Raw genomic sequence first — 23,021 nt, forward strand, 5'->3', positions numbered from 1 at the left:
ATCTCCGTGGGTTTGAGGCCAACCTGGTTTACAGAGTGAGTTTCAGGACAGGTACCAAGGCTGCATAGAAACCCTGTCTCAAAAAAACCACAATAAATAATTAAATAAATAAATTAAAAAAAATAAAAATGGCATCCTTTTTCCCACAGAAGCTTTTAGCTTCATGAGGCCTCATTTAGTAACTGTTGGTCTTTGGACTTCTGCTTTCAGTGTCCTGTGCAGAACACTAAAAGTTCATGTGCCTATGAGTTCCAGCTTATCTCCCACTGTCTCCTTTATCACTTTCCGTGTACCCAGTCATATATCGAGGCCCTTGATCCTATGGAGTTGAGTTTACAGAATGATGAATATGGATCGATTTTCATTCTTCTCCATGTAACTATCCAGTTAGACTACCATCATTTGTGGAAGATGATTTCTTATTTCCAGTGTGTATTTTTGTATTCTTCATCAAAAGCAAGTTCCCAGAGCTGTATGACCTTCTGTCTGGATCTTCAGTTTTATTCCATTGATCCATCAGTCTGCTCCTGTTCCAGTCTGGAGAGGTTGCTATTGCTGCAGTTCTGCAGCAAACTGTGAGGCTGAGGACAGTGGTGCTTCCATGGGTTCTTTCATTATTGGTGTAGTTATTGTGTTTGTTTTGTGAATACTAAATAAATTTAATTTAAATTAACTGTGACATACTTGTGATATTGTTTTAGATTATATAAGCCCTACTGCCTTCAAATCTTTGCGTATTTGTACCTTGTATATATAGACAGTGGAGGCAAATGTCAGCCAATGTCTAGTTTTTACCTTCGTCTCTCTTCACCTCATTTTCTACGACAGGTTCTCTCACTTAAGTTAGGGTTCACCCTTGTAGTTAGATTGACTGTCCTTGGAATTTGTGATGGCTATTCTTGATTATCAACTTGACTACATCTGGAATTAACTGACCCCCTCCCCCCAAAAAACCCTGAAAGCACAGGCACAGGAGCACACTTGTGATGGATTTTTGCTTAATTTGGAGGTGTGAATATCCACTTATAATCAGGATCTTTAAGATGAATATTTGAAGTGGGAAGATACATCTTTAATTGAGATCTTTTGAGATGTGAAGACACAACTATAATCCGGACCATGCTTTCTGTTGGAAGCCTATGTAAGGACATGAGAGAAGGAAGCTTCTGTTTCTGTCTGCATTCTCTCATCTTATAGCAAGTGCGTTCCTTCACTGGCTTTAGAGCCTACTTCTTTAGATTCCTGCATATACTGAAGAACACTTAGGACATCCAGCATGTGGAGTGAACACCTGCTTAATTCTTGGACCTTCTATACATTGGTAACCACTTTTGGATTAGCTGGACCACAGTCTGTAAGTTGCTCTGATACTGCACACACACACACACACACACACACACACACACACACAGAGAGAGAGAGAGAGAGAGAGAGAGAGAGAGAGAGAGAGACAGAGAGAGACAGAGAGAGACAGAGAGAGAGAGAGAGAGATTTTTTCTATAAATTCTGTTACTCCAGAGAATCCTAAGTATTAAGGTCCATGTCTCCTCCCTAAGCACAAATGTTTGAAAAAGATTTGAAAGAAATAGTTAGAGACAGAAGTAGCTACAAGATTATGAACAAATATCATAAATAAAATGAGAAAATAGCCCATGCCATGAAAGAAGAACTCAGTGAAGAGATGCTATAAAGACAGAAATAGAAGTTTAAAATTGATGAGCTTTTACTGTGTAAGGAGAGAGCTTCAAAGCACACATGAGGTGCCTTCATCACAACTGAGACTTTTTAAAAAAAGACACTAGAATTATTATATTATTATTATTTGAGAAAATGAACAAACATCATAAAGCATGTGTTAAATGAATGAATGTAAAAATTCCTCTCATTTTAAGAATATTAACATACACATTCAGAGTATACCAAAGACACACAAAAAGGCATCTTCTCCTCCCATATAACAGGTGAGCTACCTGAAGCTCAGGACAAAAATCTTGTTAAACAGTTGAGAGAAGCACAACCCTGACATGGGCGATCCTACAAGCTCAACTCTACGTAACTACAAGGTTCCTCAGGATGAGCTTTCCAGGCCATCTGGGAAGAGGCAGACATGGAACGTGCTGAGGGGGGAACATTGAAATCCATCATGACTTCAGTCTACAAAGCTGTGTTTCTGGTAACGGAGGAGAAATGAACTTCCAGACAGAGACACAAATTAAGGCTCCGCTGTCACTAGACCAGCCCTGCGATACACGCTTAGCAGATCCGCACATTTCTTTCACCTTCCTAATACTTGAAATTCCAACTTCAGTCAAGTCACTTACATGGATTTCAACAAATACAGACACACAGACTTCTTGGATAAGGATTCCAAGACAGAGGCATCAAAAGACCATGGATATTGAGGGGATAAACAGGCACTAAAGGTCTATACAGCTAAGGAAACAATCACCAGGGTTGCTAGACACAGAGAGATGAGAGAACATGTTGCCAAAGAATCTGATAACAGTGTACCCTAAAAAGTAGAAGAAACTAATATTATCAACAGCATAAAAGCAAATACTCCATTAGATACAGTTTGGAGGTGAGAAAATAGTGACTCTAATGTTCGCTTACACAGAAGACCTTTTATATAATCTAAACAATATAACAATTATGTGCTGCATTTAATTAGACTAAACTTATACATAACTTACAAAATGAGGACTAAGTCTTTGAAGTTTGCAACCACACACAGTAGGAGATGTTGAGATGCTAGATAGATGCCTCTATCTGATTTGATACAAACATTGTTTGTAGGTACCGAACCATATTACAATGTCCTGTGCATAAGGATAAATATTAAATGCTGATAAAATGGTTTTAAAAATTGGTATAATTTTAATAGTACTCATGGCATAGCATTTGAGATCCTAAGCGTTTGGAAAACAAAGTTTAGATTTTACCTGTATAATGTGCTTTGGATATAAGATGTTACTCGAGATTTTCTGTGCTGGGGGTTAATAGTCATGAGAGCAGTGTTCACAGAGAATCTGAACCTCCATTACATCCTCAGAGAACAAACTGTATCAATGAAAATTTATTGCTTATTTCAGTGAGTGGAATATTAGTGTGGCTACACACACACACACACTCACACACATACACACATGCACAGGCATGCACATGTACACACACACTAATACACACACACTACCAGCACCACCACCAGCAGCAGGAATTGCAATCATTGGTATCTCTCAAAATCAATGGACTCAATTCCCCTAATTAAAGAAACACAGATGAAAGAATGGTTGGGAAAAGAGGATCCATCCTCCTGGTGTATGCAAGAAACACACCTCAATACCAAAGATAGATATTACCACAGAGTAAAGGGTTGAGAAAAGATTTTCCAAGCAAATGGACTTAAGAAGCAAGCTGGTGTATTCTTTTTTTCTTTTTAATTCTTTTACAACTGAGATTTTATTGGTTGAGGAGCAAAATATACAGACATTTCAATTCCCAAATCATGAGTCCAAACTCTGAAGAGTTAGACATTGTGTTCACATACCCCAGAGCCACGTGTTGCTTCTCTTTGAACTTATTGCAGTGATGTTTAATTCATAAACTTGGCAAGTTTTTCCTACAAACTCACATAATAATAAAATGCTCACAATCTTCAATTCCACTGAATCACAATTTTATGCCACATACAGTACATACTCAAAACAAGATAAGTATAATAAAAATTCAAAAAACACAGAAAAATAATTTTTAAAAATATACTGAAAATGTTTTGTTCTATTAAAGAATATGTACAATTTTCACATGTACTAAAATTTAACTTTCACAGGTAAATAAATAAATATTTATACACATAAATACAAATAACAAAGACTCTAGAAGCTAACGAATGTCTCTACGATATACACAGTCTTGCTCATAACTGATGAAACACCCAGGAAGGCTGACTGAAGGATGTTAAAATAAGTGATATCAATGAGACAGCAGGTTTGGTGAGGTGAGGTGCAGGGTCCTAGTCCAGGAAAGTTCTCTCCTCTTCAGCTCAGGACTTACTCCTTCTCCTCACTCAATCTTGCCAGCAACTTGGCTGAGGAAGACAGGGCTCTCCAGACTTCTGCTCTGACCACCTCCCAGGCCCAGGGAATGTGATTCTTCTCTCTCAGGTAGACAGTGATCCTGTGGAAGTATTTCCTCACAGCCACCATGGAGTCTTCCTGGCTCAGGGGAGGTTCCTGCACTCCCACCTGCTGCATCACACAGGCCTGCAGGTCCTTAAGCTGCTGGTGGAGGCCAGTGCAGAATGTGTCTAGGAGGGTTGTCTCCCAAGCAGCAGATGAGTCCTTTGAGCTGAAGAGGATGAGGACCTGCTGGGTCAGCTCCTGCAGGACAGGGATGGCTTGGGCCTTCTGGATCTGCTGGGCATCCACCTTCTCCAGAGGGAATGCAAAGTCCTTTCTGTCCTTGAGGCAGGACAGAGGGGAGAGTCTCCTCATTTGTGCCAGGTTTGTCATGGCTCCCTTGTTGCTGAGGTTATGAGTCTGAGGCAGGTCACATCCCAGAGAGCAGGTTGACCAGTAGCTCATCAGCACCATGGTCATCAGGAAAGCACAGGGTCTGGCCATTTTGGATGTTGCAGATGCTGTTGGTCCTCTGGGCTGTTGGTCCTGACCCTTCCCGTCTAGGTTCTCTGAAGACCCTGCTGTGTGCATGTGTCTTAAATAAGAGAAAGCTCTACTTTCCATTTTATGAATGCCCTCCCCTTTCTTTCCAATTCTCTTTTCCCTTCTTACATTCATTCTGTGATCAGGTCTGGGCATTTTTCTCAACCATTTTGGTTTTCATTATTGCTTTCACTTTCACTGCTCATTTTAACAAAGTTAATTAACAAGTTTCTACTAAATGAAGACATTAACTTTACAGTATAGATATCCATATATAAATGAAATTTAGTTATATAACATAAAGATGAAAAGAATTCATAATTGTACTTAAAATCTATTGAATGCTCTGTTTCAACGTTTCTTCAGCACATGCTTGAGTACCTCGTGGGTTTCTCAGCCCCCATGTGAAATCCAGGCACAGAAGCACAAAACTGTAATCCCGAAACACGGGAGAAGAAGCAGAAAGGACTCTAGTGCTTCAGCAAATCCAACTACAGCTTAAATGAGAGAACCCGTCAGAGAAAGCAAGCAGGGCATGATTGAAGTAAGAACTGGCCATTGACTTCTGGCTTATCATACATGAACACTCACATCAAATGCAAACAGACAAAAGCAATAAAGAAATCAAAAGTGATTGAGAAGGAAGTGCCCAGACAGGAGCAAAGAATGAATGCAAGAAAAACAAGAGAATTGGGAAGCAAGTTATTGGCATTAAAATGGAAATTAGTGTTTCTCCTTTTAAGACACATGCACACAGGATGGCCTTGACAGAACTGAGAAGGGGTAAGTCACGACCAACAGCCCAGAGGACCAGCAGAAGCTGCAACATCCACAATGGCTAGACCCTGTGTTTCCTGATGACCCTGGTGCTTATAAACTACTGGTCAACCTGCTCTCTGGGATGTGACCTGCCTCAGACTCATAACCTCAGCAACAAGGGAGCCTTGACACTCCTGGCACAAATGAGGAGACTCTCCCCTCTCTCCTGTCTAAAGGACAGAAAGGACTTTGCATTCCCTCTGGAGAAGGTGGATGCCCAGCAGATCCAGAAGGCCCAAGCCATCCCTGTCCTGCAGGAGCTGACCCAGCAGGTCCTGTTCCTCTTCAGCTCAGAGGACTCATATTTTGCTTGGAAGACAACCCTCCTAGACACATTCTGTACTGGCCTCCACCAGCAGCTCAATGACCTCCAAGCCTGATGTAGCAGGTGGTGGTACAGGAACCTCCCTGAATAAAGGTATTTATATTTTTATTCACATCAGAAGCAAAATTACAGTTTTGAAGTAGCAAAAAAAATTATGGTTGAGGTTTACCACAAGTTAAGGAACTGTGTTAAAATATCGTTACATAAGGAAGCTTGGAAACCACAGAGCTATATAGTGTGGTCCAGGACACCCAGTGCTATATGGATTTTCTTAGCTTCAAAAATAAAAAAAAGAACTAAATTAATTTGAGGCTTTAAAGATTGATCCATTTATTCAAGTGTAAATATAAATACATTTTATCTTAGCATTTAAATATCTCAGATGAGGCACACTAAAAATTAATGAAAATATATAAATAAAGTCTGAGTCTAAAGACATCTGGGGTGACAATTTAGCCTTAAATCCGAACACCAAATTTGTTGTGAAAGCATTCTACTATATGGAGACTTTGAAATTAAGCAGAAAAGTAGATCATTTTCTTTACACTACTGTAACCTTACAGTGAAAACACATACTTGTAGTCTACATACTCACTAAGATAAAAGTGTTGATGAGGGATGACGGTGAGTATGGGTACGATTAAATCAAACCATGTACACAAGTCAGGACTAAAAGAATGTTCAGGAGTGGAGAAGTCGATCTCCTCCTTGCATCTTTAAGGTCATTTGTGAACGATTTTAAAATGGGTTGCACAGTCCAAAAATAGTGCGTTCAGTAACCACAAAGATAAGCTTTACGAAGAAGATAACACAGGAAACTGCGAGGAATCATGGGGTTCCAAAAGGTTCGTTTTATACACATTTCTAATTGTATTGGCTCCAAGGGATTTTTTTTCTGAGGCTAGTATGAATGAGTTGATTGCCAGATTCCTCTTCTGGAAGGTTTTACTGTGTGCTCTACTTTTATGCTGTGCTTCATGCCTTCACTAATATTAACTTCCCTAAATGTTTAAATTCCTTGATGTTGAGAGTAGAATTCTAGATCCCAGAGTCAGGCTGGCCAGAGGCTGGTAATGTCAGGGGTATAATAGATTAAAGGGGAGTAGGTCACAATCTGACAGGAGCGAGACATTCTGACTTACTGCTGCACTGTGAGATACTGTCCATACAGAAGCATGAGATTAGTAGGAGAAATGCAAAGACAGGATTTCTCAAGCAATGATTGAGAAGTATTCGATGGGTTTATATATTTGTCTGAAGAATATACATCATTCCATGCACCCACAGTAGTTTGTATCCTGATCATGTATGTAATATTTACACCAGAATGTTAAAATAAATATTAAAAATTTTGAAAAGAGGTAAAGAATGAAGAGACAAAATCAGGTCAAATTAGTAAAATTTATAGAAAATGCAAATACATACCAAATTATAACAAAAAACATGCTACATTACACAAACAGTTAATGAATAAATGAGTGAATAGAAAATTAAACAATTAAATAAATAATTACATAAATAGATGTGGTGGGTGAAGAGCAAGTGTCTTTAAAGAGAGATAGAAGCACTGTTCATTGCTGATGGAACATGTAGACATGTTGAGTTCATGGCAAAATGAGTGAGATCTGTGTGACTCCAGAGTCTGATCAGAGAGGTGCAGGGTCCAAGTCCAGGAGAGTCCCCTCCACTTTGGCTCAGGACTTACTCTTTCTTCTCACTCAATCTTGCCAGCAACTTGGCTGAGGAAGACAGGGCTCTCCAGACTTCTGCTCTGACCACCTCCCAGGCACAGGGGCTGTGTTTCTTCCCTCTCAGGTAGGCAGTGATCCTGTGGAAGTATTTCCTCACAGCCACCATGGAGTCTTCCTGGCTCAGGGGAGGTTCCTGCACCCCCACCTGCTGCATCACACAGGCCTGCAGGTCCCTGAGCTTCTGGTGGAGGCCAGTGCAGAATGTGTCTAGGAGGGTTGTCTCCCAAGCAGCAGATGAGTCCTTTGAGCTGAAGAGGATCAGTACCTGCTGGGTCAGCTCCTGCAGGACAGGGATGGCTTGAGCCTTCTGGATCTGCTGGGCATCCACCTTCTCCAGAGGGAATGCAAAGTCCTTTCTGTCCTTGAGGCAGGACAGAGGGGAGAGTCTCCTCATTTGTGCCAGGAGTGTCAAGGCTCCCTTGTTGCTGAGGTTATGAGTCTGAGGCAGGTCACACCCCAGAGAGCAGGTAGTCCAGTAGCTCATCAGCACCAGGGCCATCAGGAAAGCCCAGGGTCTGGCCATTGTGGATGTTGCAGATGCTGTTGGTCCTCTGGGCTGTTGGTCCTGAACCTTCCCATCTAGGTTCTCTGAAGACCCTGCTGTGTGCATGTGTCTTAAATAAGAGAAAGCTCTACTTTCCATTTTATGAATGTCCTCCCTTTTCTTCCCACATCCTTTTCACTTTCTTTAAGTCATCCTCTGCTTGTGCCTGTCCTCTTTTTAGACCTTTTTGTTTCCCTTCTGTTTGCATTTTCACTTATCCCCCCGACATAGTTTCTTTAGAGTTTATTCCTGAAATTGTCCTGGACAATTTATAGCACAGATATTCCTTACAGGTATGACATTACTCACATGTAAAAAAATTAAATCTTTTCTCTAATAATTGTATTGAAAAGTTACTGAATTTAATGCTGCAAATGAACTTTGTGAGTCATGTTTACTTCTTTATATAGTTACTTAGATTGTATTGTAAATTTTACTGCAAATTATTTTTTCTAAGTGTACATTAATGTTTTAATATTTTCAAATATTTGATGCAATGGCACGTTACAGTTAACATCTATATATGTTAATTAAGTGCTAAGAAATGGAGTCATATGCCATGATTCGCATATATCCATGGGAGGCCTGTTCATTTCTGAGTAGAAAGGGAGGAGGAGTGGATACCGGGTGGTTTTGAAGGGCACTGGCAATGAGAAACTTGGAGGAGAGGAGTGAGGTGAAAGTGTAGTCTGGAGGGACAATAAATAAATAACTTGAAAAGTGGGATCATTTTTATTCTAGCTTTCTTAATTTAGTTTGATATTAATTTATATGAAAGATTAAATGTGGTTTCTAGTATATATTAGGTATTTTTTAATGATTATCCACGGGTTCTTATTGCCCAATGGTAAAGAGCTTCCTGATGAAGGCTGGAAAATTGATGTTGATCCTTTGAGCCAGTGGTGGGCGTGGAAAACTGATTTCTGGATGTTGTCCTCACTCCACGTACTTGTTGCTGCAGGAAATTTTTGGTTAACACACATACATGCATTCTCTCTCTCTCTCTGTGTGTGTGTGTGTGTCTCTCTCTATCACACACACACACACACGCAAAACATACACACCTGTATGTATATACTAAAGATGATAATGTATAGCATATACGTGTTTGTTCTAAAAGTCTCAGCCTTATTCTTTGCACTGTTACATCTCTGTCCTTATGATTTACGGGATGCTGTCTCGGGCTGTGGGTTCTTTAGCTGGTTAGTGCTCCAGAAGAGCTTTCTTCAGAATGAGGAACAGGTGGGGGGTTTCTGTGCTGCTGCCATCGTGATTTATACAGTGAACGGAGCTTCTCTGATATTTCTCTCCCTCTCCACCCTTCTTATGAAGCAGTTTTGGAGGTCATGGGGTTGTTCTTTGCAGTTCCTTCAAAGTCAGGATCAGTGCAGACATCACCCACTCTCCATCATTACTGCCCTGATGTTCTTCGACCAATAACAGTTACGCCTATATTGAGTGTAGTTTTTTTTTTTTTTCTGGTGTGTATGAGTTTAGAGAATCTGACGCCAGCTGCTGGTATTTCCCCAGGTGCCTGTGACGTATTCAGTGGTGTTCGAGTCTATTCACACTCCCTGCTGCACAGTGGCACAGTGTCCTCAGCCTTCTTCCTGTACCCCACTCCCTGAGTGTGCCCACCATACCTTGATGACTTCAGTGCTCACACACAATGTGGCGTTTGCTTGGTTTTCAGCATCATAAATCCTAAAAGGTCGTTGCTCTGATTTTAGTGGATTCACTAGCCAGGCTTTTGTTTACAGCAGTGACCACATTGCCATGGATCAGAGTAATTTTGAAAGTGACCTAGATAGTCAATCCATTCCCAGACAAAACTTCAATGATTTCCTTCTCGACAACATCAGTCTTAACACCCCTACAGAAACAGGAAGCTGTAGGTAGCAGGACTGTAGAGGAGAAGAGCAATGGCCTTGGCGTCTCCGTGCCTGGTTTCTTACATCACTCTACTCCTCACAGAGGACAAGCGCATCCCTCCGTCCTCCAGAGAACCTTCCTCTTGTAATAGATGCTGTGCACAGACACGTACAAGTGGTCAATGGACAGAGAACAGGTGACTGAGACATGGCCAGTCTGGCTTTCCTGGATCCCGAGGTCAGCGGTCATTACACAAGAGGTCAGAGGAAGATGGCAATGCCCAGAGGCAGTTGATGACTGCAGCAAATCAGTGGTATTGGCACAATGGAGCAGTCGCCTGTACCTGCTGATAGCAACTGTGACTGCACGCACAAAGTCTGAATATGATCAAGACAGACCAGACCCTTGTTTAAAGCAGGGAGGATGTCAGGAAATCCCACCCCTAGCAGAGGAACTCTTTACTAAAACTGATGGCTGCTGGGGGAAGGAGATTCAGTTATCCTCAGTAATGGGAGCCATGAGAGGTTGCACATCGTCCACAAGGTGGCAGTGTACCCGTGCACATTTGGCAGCAATAAGTGAACTCAAGGTTAAAAACAAAATAATAAGGAATAAAATTGAGAGGAACTAGCCTAGTAACTTTATAGTCATTTAACTTCCCTTGTTAGATTTGCTCCATGGGGTGTTTTTTGAGGCTACTATGAATGGAGTTTTTCCTGGAAAAGTTCATGTCATCTTGATGCCAGCTAGGGTCGTGTGGGAAGAAGGAATCTTATTAGGGAAGATGTTCCTATAGAATCACCCTGCAGACGAATCTCTAAGCTATTTTATTAACTGATGACTGCTATAGAACCATCCATCCCACTGCAGGTGATCTCACCCCTGGACATGTGATTCTGTATGCATAGAAAGCACGTTGAGCAGCCGTGAGTCATCAAAGCAGTAGCCAGTGCTCCTCTGTGACTTCCATACCAGCCCCTGCCTTCAACTTCCTGCCCTGTTCTCAGTAGTGGAATATGCTGTGGATTTTAAATGAAAACAAACCCTTTCCACCCACATGTTGCTTTAGGTCATAATACTTTATCACAGCAATAGAAGCCTACTCCAAGACAGGGCTGATGCCCATAATTTCAGTATTTCTCAGCGGTTACAGGAAGAGTCCTCATTAGTTGTGTGCTATATTTTATTTTGACTTTATGATTGATGGAGGAGAGTTATCTGTCTATGTTTCTTTCATTGGTTAATTAATAAAGAAAACTGCCTTGGCCCTTTAAGAGAACAGAAAATTAGGTAGGTGGAGTAGACAGAACAGAATTGTGGGAACAAGGAAGTAGAGTGAGAGAGATGCTTCAGGCAGTCTCCATGGGAGTCTCCATGCTGCTGCTCTCCGAGATGGACGCAGGTTAAGATCTCTCCTGGTAAGCCACAACTCGTGGTGCTACCCAGATTACTAAATATGGGTTAAAGCAAGATATGAGAATTAGTCAATAAGAGGCTGAAACTATGGGCCAGGCAGTGTTTTAAAAGAATACAGTTTCCGTGTAATTATTTTGGGTAAAGCTAGCCGGAGCCGGGTGGCAGGACGCAGCCCCCGCCGATTCACACTACAGATTGGCGCCCAACGTGGGGCTCGAACCCACGACCCTGAGATTAAGAGTCTCATGCTCTACCGACTGAGCATATGGGTTAAAGCAAGATATGAGAATTAGTCAATAAGAGGCTGAAACTATGGGCCAGGCAGTGTTTTAAAAGAATACAGTTTCCGTGTAATTATTTTGGGTAAAGCTAGCCGGAGCCGGGTGGCAGGACGCAGCCCCACCGCTTCACACTACAGATTGGTGCTCCAACGTGGTGACTAAATCCACTTAAAAACCTTGCCCGCTTGGGATCGGAAAGAAATTACTCTGAGACCATGCCAATGGCTCACTGCTCCCTGCCTGCACCTGGGCAGATGGCGGAATCAGGCTTAGGCGAGCGGGACAGCATTTGCGGATTCCTGCCGCCATAGAGAGAGAGGTGTTTTCAGTCTGCGCAGTGCTCTGCGCATCTGATTTGGCTGTAACTTGGATTAAAAGAGTTTCTGTGCTGCACGCTCAGTATCAAAATTAAACTGCTGAGTGCGGCTCCAATGTCGACTGCTGTGTGCCTGGAACTGTGTGCGGCTCAGGGGCACCAAATGACTGAGGCAGGAGAGGCTTTGGCTCTGCTCCGCCATGCTGAACTGTGCTGATCTCAGGCAGGAACTATCTATTGTAATTACCATGATAACAGCGCAGTTAAGGTTTAGACTTGGCTGGAAACAGGCGGTACCATATTACCTCTACATGGCGCAACTTAAGTTTTTAAGAAGTGGTTAACATTTTAAGAAGTGCTCCTGGATATTAAAAAATTGCAGATTCACAACAGGACAGATTCAGACATAAAAGACTTTTAAATGAGTCACAGTGTTGGATGAATGTATGTAGGCTTGAGAGAGAGAGAAGAAAATATAAAAAATAAAGTTAATGCTTGAAAAAAGGGGTAAAGTCTTTAAAGAGACAGAATAAAGTAAAGTGATAGAATGAAAATAAGCCGCATAAAAATGGAAAATTCACAGAGAGTCTGGATTATGTATTTTGTTGTGTTTTCTTTGATTTTTTTGACTGTAAAGGAGCTAAGTACAGAGAGACATTTCATTATATGGGCTGCCAGTCTAGACCAAAATGGACATCTTAACGGTATGACTTCAGGATTTGGATCTAAGAACATGATGCTTTGGAAAAGAGTTTCTTCTTTTGTTTTCACAGAGGACGAGACTCTGTGGATTGCTTCTATTCCAATATGGTATGATAGACCACGCCCTCCTGAAAGGTTGCTGTGAACATCTTCAAAAAATTACTTCACTCAACTGCCAACTGAGAGGAACCTAGCACACAGGTTACACCATGAAAGACCTAAATAACAGCGCCCCCATTCAGCAGGAAGCAGTTTGGAGAGAAAAAACTGCGCCCATTTTCCCAAATATTGTTTATAAATGTTCTTTTACATTTAAAGGGGGAGATGATATAGATATGAATTTGCATTGGTATAGATTTTAAGGTCAATTTTGTTATATGTATATGTATTTCTGATCTTGATTAAGCTATTGTGATTGTAGTTCATTTTAAAAATTGTAATGTATAATTAGGAAATATAGGTTGTTAATGGATAATCATCGATTAATAGTCAAGCTTGTAGTCATGTTAGTCATTTTCTAGATGTGCATAGATATATTTCAGATAGGCATTCTTCATATCTTTCAAAGACTGCAGAATATGGCATTTAATGTTTTAATAACTTAGGGTTTTTCATGACAATGAGACACGTCTGCTCCTGGCAGCACCAATCTACTTCAAGAGGAAGATGGGCATCGAAGAGGCTACTTATGGAGTTTGTTAGCCATTTGGGCAAGAAACTCCTCTTGCCTGGACTGTTGCATAGACTGGACACAAAGAACCCGCAGAGAGAGGACTGCTGAACTTGCCTAAAGGTGAGATGGTCTTTCGGGGTTCCTGATTCATGAAAGAGTCTGCGAGACATTCTGCAGGACACAGCAGAAAGTGACTGAACTGTCTTTGGAATTTCCTGCTTCATGAAAAAGTCTGCTGGACACTATGGGCCTGAAGGCTGAAGATGGATGCCCCAACGGTACAGAGGAACTTTGGGTGACTGTCTAGGCAGCGAGTTGTCTCTGTCATTTCTAGAGTTTTATAAGTTACTTATTTCTTGTTTACTTAGGTAATATTATATCCTTCTGGAGTCTTTGATGGAGTTGAAGAATAAATAGATAGTTATAGCTTTCCTTAGTTATGATAAAAGATAAAATAGATTTAAATATTGTAACTGTAATACTTGCTTGATAACTGTTTTGTTATATGTAATTTTGCTATGTTAAAGTTGAAGCCTTTCTTTGTTTAAACAGAAAAAGGGGAAATGATGGAGGAGAGTTATCTGTCTATGTTTCTTTCATTGGTTAATTAATAAAGAAAACTGCCTTGGCCCTTTAAGAGAACAGAAAATTAGGTAGGTGGAGTAGACAGAACAGAATTGTGGGAACAAGGAAGTAGAGTGAGAGAGATGCTTCAGGCAGTCTCCATGGGAGTCTCCATGCTGCTGCTCTCCGAGATGGACGCAGGTTAAGATCTCTCCTGGTAAGCCACAACTCGTGGTGCTACCCAGATTACTAAATATGGGTTAAAGCAAGATATGAGAATTAGTCAATAAGAGGCTGAAACTATGGGCCAGGCAGTGTTTTAAAAGAATACAGTTTCCGTGTAATTATTTTGGGTAAAGCTAGCCGGAGCCGGGTGGCAGGACGCAGCCCCCGCCGATTCACACTACATATGATCTTACTCATATTTGTATAGAAATGAGTTTATCTGGTAGAAGTTGAGAGTCAAATGTTAGTTATCAGAGGACAGAGAAATCAGAGGGAAGTACAGTCTAGGAAGAGTTGGTCAAGAGGACAAAGGCACAGCGTAACACAAGCAACATGTTCTGACATCCTTCTGCAATGCTGCTGGCTACACATAATGAGGAGTGATGAATAATAGAGAGAAGGAAGATTTTTCCCATTGATAAACTAAGACTATATGATGATTGTATGCACTCACCTCTTACGTTTATGCAGTGCACATTGCTTTCAGTATTATTTCTTACTGAGTCCAGATAGGTAATATTGATGGTGACCCAATGAGTTTAAAACCATCAAAAGCTCTTTCAAAGATCTAATGGCTGACAAATAAGAACAAACATGTATAGTAAAAAATTTATTGACTAGAGGAAATAAATTAACAATATTGGTTTGATACATTAAAGAAAATAGAAAATTCATAATATTATAAGGTAAATAAAATTATGTAAATAGTAAAACAGGAAAAAACAATATAAATAAATAAAACATTTGAATAAATAAACAAATGCCCTTACAAATAAATATAATAGAACCTAACATTATGCAAAATATGCAGGCAAACATAATCATTGATGTCAAAGTAAAAGATCTTGGGAAAGGCAAAATCTGCCAAGTGAGGTTCAGGGTCCTAGTCCAGGAGAGTCTCCAACACTTTGGCTCAGGACTTACTCCTTGTCCTCACTCAATCTTGCCAGCAACTTGGCTGAGGAAGACAGGGCTCTCCAGACTTCTGCTCTGACCACCTCCCAGGCACAGGGGCTGTGTTTCTTCTCTCTCAGGTAGGCAGTGATCCTGTGGAAGTATTTCCTCACAGCCACCATGGAGTCTTCCTGGCTCAGGGGAGGTTCCTGCACCCCCACCTGCTGCATCACACAGGCCTGCAGGTCCCTGAGCTGCTGGTGGAGGCCAGTGCAGAATGTGTCTAGGAGGGTTGTCTCCCAAGCAGCAGATGAGTCCTTTGAGCTGAAGAGGATCAGGACCTCCTGGGTCAGCTCCTGCAGGAAAGGGCATCCACCTTCTCCAAAGGGAATGCAAAGTCCTTTCTGTCCTTGAGGCAGGAGAGAGGGGAGAGTCTCCTCATTTGTGCCAGGAGTGTCAAGGCTCCCTTGTTGCTGAGGTTATGAGTCTGAGGCAGGTCACATCCCAGAGAGCAGGTTGACCAGTACAGGAGCTCATCACTCCCAGGGCCATCAGGAAAGCACTGGGTCTGGCCATTGTGGATGTTGCAGATGTTGCTGGTCCTGAACCTTCCCCTGTAGGTTCTCCGAAGATCATCCTTTGTGCATCTGTCTTAAGTAGGGCAAACACTAGTTTCCACTTTCTGAATGCCCTCCCCTTCTCCACAATTCTTTTCACTTTTCTTCATTAATTCTCAGCGGTGTCTTGGCATTTTTCTCAACCATTTTTATTTTCATTACTGTTTCTCTTTCATTGCTCTCCTAAACAAATCTGTATCAGAGGTTTTCTTGCCCTGAGTAAAATTGTCATTAACTGTTAACCACACATATGCATTCAACTTTTGATATTTACACACGTAATTCAATGATAAATTTCTTCTAAAACTTGTAAAAAAAAGATATTGAAATTCAGTTTGTAATTAAATTTTCTGTTGTTATTTATATCAAATACATACTTTTAAATTATAATTTAAGGTATGATGCAAATTTGCTGTTTCTAAATTTATCATATTAATGTAATGAGACACTGTTTTTCTAATGTTTAAAAGAAAAAAATACTTTTTCAAATTGCCCTTATTAACTTTAATACTGATTTATATGTATGCTTGATTTAATAATCACTGTATATTGGCTATTTATTCAATGATTGCCATGCCATCATGAGGTTTTAATATGTGAGGGTTTGCTGTCCAAGTTTCATGAGCTGAGTTTGATTCCTGGAACCCATGGTTGAAGCAGAGATCTGAGTCCTGTATTTTGTCCTCTGAACACCATATTCATGATGTGACAATCTTGAGGCTGCTCACACACACACACACTCACATACACTCAAACACACAGATATACATACACACTCCCACACATACATACACACAAACATGCACACTCCACACCTAACACACACACAGACACACACACACACTCCAGCATATCTGCATATAGACACACTGCATTACACACAAAAATGCCCATTCACATAAGCACACACACACACATATATGCACACCCTCCCCCCACATAAGTATACATCCCTCCCACGAAAATGCACTCACATGCACATTTACACATTCTCACATGTACAAGCCCCCCACACTCAAACACACACATACATTTCCACACATATGTACACACTTGTGCACACACTCACACACTGGTGAACAAACATCTACACTTACATACATGCTCTCTCTCTCCCCCCCTCACACACACACACCTATAAACAGTGCTCGTGCATACACACACACTATAAACAATGCTCGTGCAGACACACACACACCTATAAACAATGCTTGTGAGCGCGCACACACACACACACACACACACACACACACCCAGTCATAATAAGAGTAATAAGAAGTAAATACCTCAAAACTAAGATTCCTGTGAGGGATTTTTCTTGAGTTGAAGTGGGAAGCGCCACTTCTTAACAAGACTTTGGAGGGGAAGGCACACCTTTTATCTGGATCTTTGAGGTGGGACCACTCACCTTTAACCCAGATCCTTTGAGATAGGAAGACCCACCTCTATGCTGAGGCACACCTTCTGCTGGAATCCCATAGAGGACATGAAAGAAGAAAGCTTTTGAACTTTGCCTGCTTGCTCTCACCTTGATCGCAAGCCCATTCCTTCACTGACATTAGAACCCACTTCTTCTGGACCCCAGCATGTTAGGAAGACCATGTAAGATGTCCAGCCTCACGGGGTGAATAAATCCATAAAGGTAAGGATCTGAAGTGTGACAAATGAAAGTTTTTGTTTTGAGATGGTATTACTCTTATTACTCCTCTGTATTATCGGGAGGGTGTGTGAGCATTGTGAATAGATGTGTGTGTATGTGTGTGGCAGAGAGCATGTCTGTGTGCGTGTGTCCACAGGTGTGTGTGCACCACTGTGTGTGTGTGTGAATTGATGTTTGTGTTTGAGTGTGTGGGTATGTGTTTACATGTGTGAAGGTATAAATGTGTAGGTGAGTGCATATGTCTGGAGGAAATGTGTGCTTATGTGAGTGTGTTTTATGTAACAGTGTGAGGGTCTTTGTGTGTGTGCATGCATTGTGTGCGTGTGTAGACACAAGCTCTTGCCATGTGTAAATGTGCTCATTGGAGTCTGACTTACGAGAGTTTGTTTCTCCGTTTCAACCCTGGACTCAGCGCATCAAGACTTGAACAGCAAGTCTTTTCACCTAGATACCTCATGATGGCATGGCAATTATTGGAAGAAAAGTCAAGATACACTAATGATGTAATGAACATCTTATGTAAATCAATATTAGAGTTAATGGAGGCAATTTGAAGTGTACCATTACATTGATACTTTTAATTTAGAAATAATTTGCATCACACCTTACATATGATTTAAGTATTTATTTAAATAATAGAAATAAAACACAATGTAAGATCAATTTAAATAACTTTTAAATAAAATTTTGGGAGGAACTTTATCTTTAAAATAGATAAAATAGTGTAAGTTTCAAACAAGGAATGGTCATCTGTGGTGTAATGGCTAATGACAACTCCACTGACAAACAGAAAAGTGCTGAAAACAGCAGCTTTCTGAGGGCAGCGGTGAAAGAGGAAGCAAAGATGACAACCAAAATGGTTTAGAAAAAAAATGTCTAGACAAAAGCAGAGGATGAGCTCAAGAAAGTGAAAAGACAATTGGAAAGTAAGGGGCGGGCATTCAGAAAACGGAAACCAAGGCTACACGATTTAAGACGAAGGCAGGAATGATGGTCTTCAGAGAACCTAGAGGAGAAGGTTCAGAACCACACAGCCCACAGGACCAGCAGCATCTACAACATCCACAATGGCCAGACCCTGTGACTTCCTGATGGTCCTGGTGCTGATGAGCTGCTGGTCAACCTGCTCTCTGGGATGTGACCTGAATCAGACTGACAAAATCATGAACGAGACTCTCTCGATACTCCTGGCACAAAAGAAGCAATTCTCTCTTCCCTGTTGGAAGGAGACAAAGAACTTTCTCTGTCCCCTGGAGGAGATGGATGCCCAGCAGATCCAGAAGCCTCAAGTGATCCAGGTACTGGATGACATGACCCAGCAGAGCCTGACGCTCTTCTGCCTAAATAAGGCATCTGCTGCATGGGAGACAACACTCCTAGAGACATTCTGTAATGGCCTTTACGATCAGCTCAGGGAGCTGCAGTCCTGTCGGATGCAGCACGTGGGGATGCAGGAAATCCCTGTGAAGAAATATTTCGAGAGGATCACTGCCTACCTGAGGAAGAAGAAACACAGCCCCTGTGCTTGGATGGTGGTCAGAGCAGAAGTCTGGAGAGCCTGGTCTTTCTCAGCCAACTTGCGAAAAAGTTTGAACAAGGAGAATGAGTAAGTCCTGAGGAGTCTCCTGGGACCGGACACTGTACCTCACTGTTTAAGTTCTCCACTAAAGACTCTTGTTCATTTTGGCATGAATTCAATCAACCTGCCTAGCTGTTTCAGCAGAACAGAGACAATTTGGGTCTACATATGAAAGCATGTGTTCCTTCATCCTATTGGTGTATCCGTGTATGCATGTATTTACTCATTTTATTATTTATATAATTTAAGTTATTTAAATTCAATCTTAAAGTTTTATATTTTCTTTAATGTAGCAAACCATCCTGTGCGATTAAATTATTTTGTTTTCTATTAAATTTTGCTGCATAGAACATTTTTAATTTGTTAATTCTGTTATTTTCCAATTTTCTCAGTACTTTTAAGTGGATACTCTACACCATACAAATTATACAAATGAACACAAGGTCAAAAAATTGAGCAGGATCCATGTGTGCACAGCATAGTGTTTAGACAAACCCTGCATCTGTCCCTCTAATTTTCTCCAGGATGTAGTATTCTCTGTGTGTACACTCAGCATGCTGTCCAGAATCTTGTTCCTGTCACATTGTGACTTGGTCCTCTTTGATGTAATGTTCACCAGAGTAATCCTCCCTCTGACCTCCCTGACCTCTGGTACCTTTCATCCACTCTCAACTTCTGTGAGTTTTGGGTTCTAAATATGAGTGAGATCATGTGCAGTGATATAAAATAGATCACAGAAAAATGATCAACTTGCCTGAATACCACAGCAAACATACCAAGAAGTCAGTAAATCAACTCCATTCATAATGGTCTCAAAAATATACCTGCAATAAATCCCACCACGGAAGTGAAATGCCTCTGAAATTAATCCTCCCTCTCCATTTCATGGTTTTTTTCTCCTCTTTCTTCTCCTCCTCCTTTTCATCCTTCTTCTCTGTCTTAGTGCTTCTAGTTGTGCACAGGGGTATCTCCTGGAACCTTAGATAACCTCTCTTAGAGTCCCCACCCCTAAGGACAATGATTCTCTCTCTCAGAAGCCACCAGTTGCCTTAGTTCCTCGGCTACAAGCGGAATTTCCTGTGTTTTCCAAGCTGGGATGTTGTCTGGCTTGGTCTTGTTCATTCAGTCACAGCCACTGTCAGTTCATTTGTGCAGATACCGTGCTGGTCCAAGAACACTGCTTTGCTGTGGTTATGCACGGCCTCTGGATCTTGCAATCCTTCTGCTCCCTCTTCTGCAATGATCAGGACCAGGAAGTCAGCCCTTTATTTTCTGCTCCGTAACCACTTGTGGGTTTCTGTGTTCATTGCCATAGGAGGCTCCTGTGGTAGGGGTAGTAATCCCGCAGTAACAGTCTCTTAGACATGTAGCTGTAATTTGAAATCAGGTATGGTGACACTACCAATACAGTACTACTTTACTCTTTGGTATCTTCATGGGAGAAATAAAATTTGGTAACTTCTGGGAGAAATAAAATTTCTATTTTCATTTGGATTGTGTGATGGTTTAGATAGGAATGGCCCCCATAGACTCATGTGTTTGAATGAGGATTGGCCATATTAGGAGGTGCAGCCTTGTTGGAGTAGGCATGGCCTTCTTGTTGGAAGTGTGTCACTGTGAGTTGGGCTTTGAGGTCTTCTATGCTAAGACTAGGTCTAGTGTGAGAGACTCCTTCTGCTGCCTCTGGAACAACATGTAGAACTTTTGCTCATTCCCTAGTAGTGTGTCTGCCTCCATGCTGCCATGTTTCCCACCAGGAGGATAATGGACTACACCTCTGAAACGTTAAGCCACCCCCAATTAAATGTTTTCCTTTATAAGCGTTGGTGTGGTCATGGTGTCTCTTCACAGCAATAGAAACCCCAACTAAGACAGACTGCATTGAACATGAAGATCCCTTGGACATATAGAAACTTTCATAACAACATTATTGTATTTAATCAACATAGATCTTTCCCACTGAAATTAGTAGCTAATGTTGCTGCTACTGCTGCCACACTTGGATGATTCGCCAGCTCCATTCTTCAGCTTTCATTTCCAGAGACATCATGTTTTTTGGTTCACTGCCACAAAAGAACATCAGCGTTTTCTTTCTAGGAGAGTAGAAAAGAGAAAGAAAGCAGATACGGAGACTTCTACAATCAAATGAACATCTTAAGGACAGAAGACTTAATGGAAAAGTATAGACAGTTGAAACACTTAAAGCCACTGCTGTCTCTTAAAATAGCCTAAACATCTCTATAATGAGACACATTGGAACTGAAGATCAATCACGGAAATCAATACTCAATAAGGAATTGATGGCTTACAATTACTTTATATAGGGATCAGTGTCCTAGATCAACACTGAAAGTGGCAGTACATATAAACATATGCATTACACACGATGCACTGCTTAACAGCAGCACATACTATATATAATATTACACATACGTGTACACACAGCTTCCTTTCTGACACACTCCCAGTACCTCCCTGCTTTCCAGACCCCATTTTTCAGCCTCGTAGCCCCGGTTTCCTCCTCCCTGATGTGGGAAGCCCCAGTGTGTGCTCCTCATTCTCTCCTCATTAACCAACTCTGTTCAGTATACAACCGATATCTCTTACATCTGGATTTCTGGTGATTACTTTCTTACTGAAAACGCATAACCTGAAGTGAAACAAAAAGAGAAACAACTCGAGGTTTGTAAAAAGTTCTCGAGGGAGGGAATTGTCTCACATATTTGGAACTGAGAGTGTTCTTCTCATGACCTAATGATGATGTCTATGGCTGAGAGACAGACAGACAGAGAGAGAGAGAGAGAGAGAGAGAGAGAGAGAGAGAGAGAGAGAGAGAGAGAGAGAGAGAGAGAGAGAGAGAGAGAGAGAGAGAGAGAGAGAGAGAGAGGTGGGGAAAGGAAACTGAGCAACTCTGGCCTACAGAGATAACGATCGCCCCCTTTTGGCAATTGCCATCTAAGAAGTAACAGCTTCACTCTGGCATGTTTTCCGCAGATTTCTGCTTCCTAGTAGAGTTTTCTCCTCGGGTCAAATGGGCTTTTCCTCAGAAGAATGGACATCTGTTTGGAAGATTTGATTCCTTCCACTTCTTATCTGAGGGAGGGAGCATGCTCCCAGGTTCACACTGGTCATGTCTTCTGGACAATGGACAGCTCAACGTGCACAAATAGTTAGAAGAGATTTTTTTCCCTCTAACCTACTGTAAAGGAAGTTCTCTGCAGGAGGAAGTTCTCCGGAGAAGTAGCTGTTTACAAACCAGCTCCATGTCTGACCTCACATTGTTTTGAGCAGTAAGTAAAGCATTTGGAATGCAGCTGAGCAAACCATGCCCCAGCCAGGAAGGCTGTAGCTTAGTGTCAACCCATAGAAGAGCTCCTTCACCTGCTCTTCTGCCTACTGAGACCGGCAACAATGGGCTTGGTAAATGCACTGACCTATGACTGTCTTGATGTGTGACTTCAAAAGTTCGGGTTGCCTCTTCCACAATAGAACACATCACTTGGGGTAACACAAATCTGTATTCTACACCACGGTCACTCACAACTAGGTGTTTAATCGGCGTGGAATAAGCTAGTTCTTATTTTTACTGGAGCAAGGTCTGTGTTTTGCAGGGGCACAGCTCAACAGCTCAGAGCATCTCAACCCATCAGCCCCTTTGCAGGACACATGGAGAGAGAAAGACAATTCCCATCTGTAGATACAGGTGCCAAGGAAATCTTAGAGGTTCATCAATTCCTTCTTAAGAGTAACTTGTCAGTTAAAAATTCCTCTCTGCTGACAGGTCCTCCTCTTGATGCCGTGGCCAGGAGGAAGTTGTCACCTTCACTTTGAATGCGGCCCATGCTCACATGAGCACTGCCCTGCTGGAGTCCTCACGGGGAGCACAGGAATAGCTAAGGGACTTTTCGATATTACAGGGACAGGCAGGGTGGAATGTGTATTGGGGATAACTGAGCAATACCAAGGCGAGCTGCAGAGTTTGAAATTAGAGAAGGCTCTGGCAGGGATTATGGTTATTGGAAGAACTGGGCCGTGTGATTGTGCCGCATCTTTTAGGTACAACTCTTTGTCTTCATTCCTTGGTGCTTATTTTAAGGTAATTTAAAGTAATTTTCGTCATCT

At 41.5% G+C, this 23,021-nt stretch overlaps 4 protein-coding genes and 1 pseudogene across 4 annotated transcripts; 2 read left to right on the forward strand and 3 right to left on the reverse strand.

The window, feature by feature from the left end:
• Positions 1-4,049: 4,049 nt before the first annotated feature.
• LOC119805887 (interferon alpha-12-like) lies at positions 4,050-4,622 on the reverse strand. The gene has a single exon (XM_038317652.1). The coding sequence runs from the start codon at positions 4,620-4,622 to the stop codon at positions 4,050-4,052; it is 573 nt and encodes a 190-aa protein (XP_038173580.1).
• A 541-nt stretch (positions 4,623-5,163) lies between these two features.
• LOC119805892 (interferon alpha-9-like) lies at positions 5,164-5,860 on the forward strand. The gene is made up of 2 exons (XM_038317655.2): positions 5,164-5,205; positions 5,504-5,860. The coding sequence occupies exons 1-2, from the start codon at positions 5,164-5,166 to the stop codon at positions 5,858-5,860; spliced, it is 399 nt and encodes a 132-aa protein (XP_038173583.2).
• Positions 5,861-7,506: 1,646 nt separating this feature from the next.
• LOC119805882 (interferon alpha-12-like) lies at positions 7,507-8,079 on the reverse strand. Its single transcript, XM_038317651.1, has one exon. The coding sequence runs from the start codon at positions 8,077-8,079 to the stop codon at positions 7,507-7,509; it is 573 nt and encodes a 190-aa protein (XP_038173579.1).
• A 6,990-nt stretch (positions 8,080-15,069) lies between these two features.
• Positions 15,070-15,619, reverse strand: LOC119805883 (annotated as a pseudogene).
• Positions 15,620-18,387: 2,768 nt separating this feature from the next.
• Positions 18,388-22,730, forward strand: LOC121677052 (interferon alpha-12-like). The gene is made up of 2 exons (XM_042054409.1): positions 18,388-18,926; positions 22,511-22,730. Exons 1-2 carry the CDS (start codon positions 18,388-18,390, stop codon positions 22,728-22,730), a joined length of 759 nt encoding a protein of 252 aa, XP_041910343.1.
• The last annotated feature ends 291 nt before the right edge of the window (positions 22,731-23,021 follow it).

The sequence above is a fragment of the Arvicola amphibius genome, unplaced genomic scaffold (assembly GCF_903992535.2).
Source record: "Arvicola amphibius unplaced genomic scaffold, mArvAmp1.2, whole genome shotgun sequence".
Taxonomy (NCBI): domain Eukaryota; kingdom Metazoa; phylum Chordata; class Mammalia; order Rodentia; family Cricetidae; genus Arvicola; species Arvicola amphibius.

Bases quoted from the DNA above. Each gene is read 5' to 3' on its own strand.
- LOC119805887 (XM_038317652.1), bottom strand. From the start codon at position 4,622: ATGGCCAGACCCTGTGCTTTCCTGATGACCATGGTGCTGATGAGCTAC.
- LOC119805892 (XM_038317655.2), top strand. From the start codon at position 5,164: ATGAGAGAACCCGTCAGAGAAAGCAAGCAGGGCATGATTGAA. The intron at 5,206-5,503 runs GTAAGAACTGGC...CACAATGGCTAG, and splicing joins GCAAGCAGGGCATGATTGAA to ACCCTGTGTTTCCTGATGAC.
- LOC119805882 (XM_038317651.1), bottom strand. From the start codon at position 8,079: ATGGCCAGACCCTGGGCTTTCCTGATGGCCCTGGTGCTGATGAGCTAC.
- LOC121677052 (XM_042054409.1), top strand. From the start codon at position 18,388: ATGGCCAGACCCTGTGACTTCCTGATGGTCCTGGTGCTGATGAGCTGC. The intron at 18,927-22,510 runs GTAAGTCCTGAG...TGTGTTTTGCAG, and splicing joins AGTTTGAACAAGGAGAATGA to GGGCACAGCTCAACAGCTCA.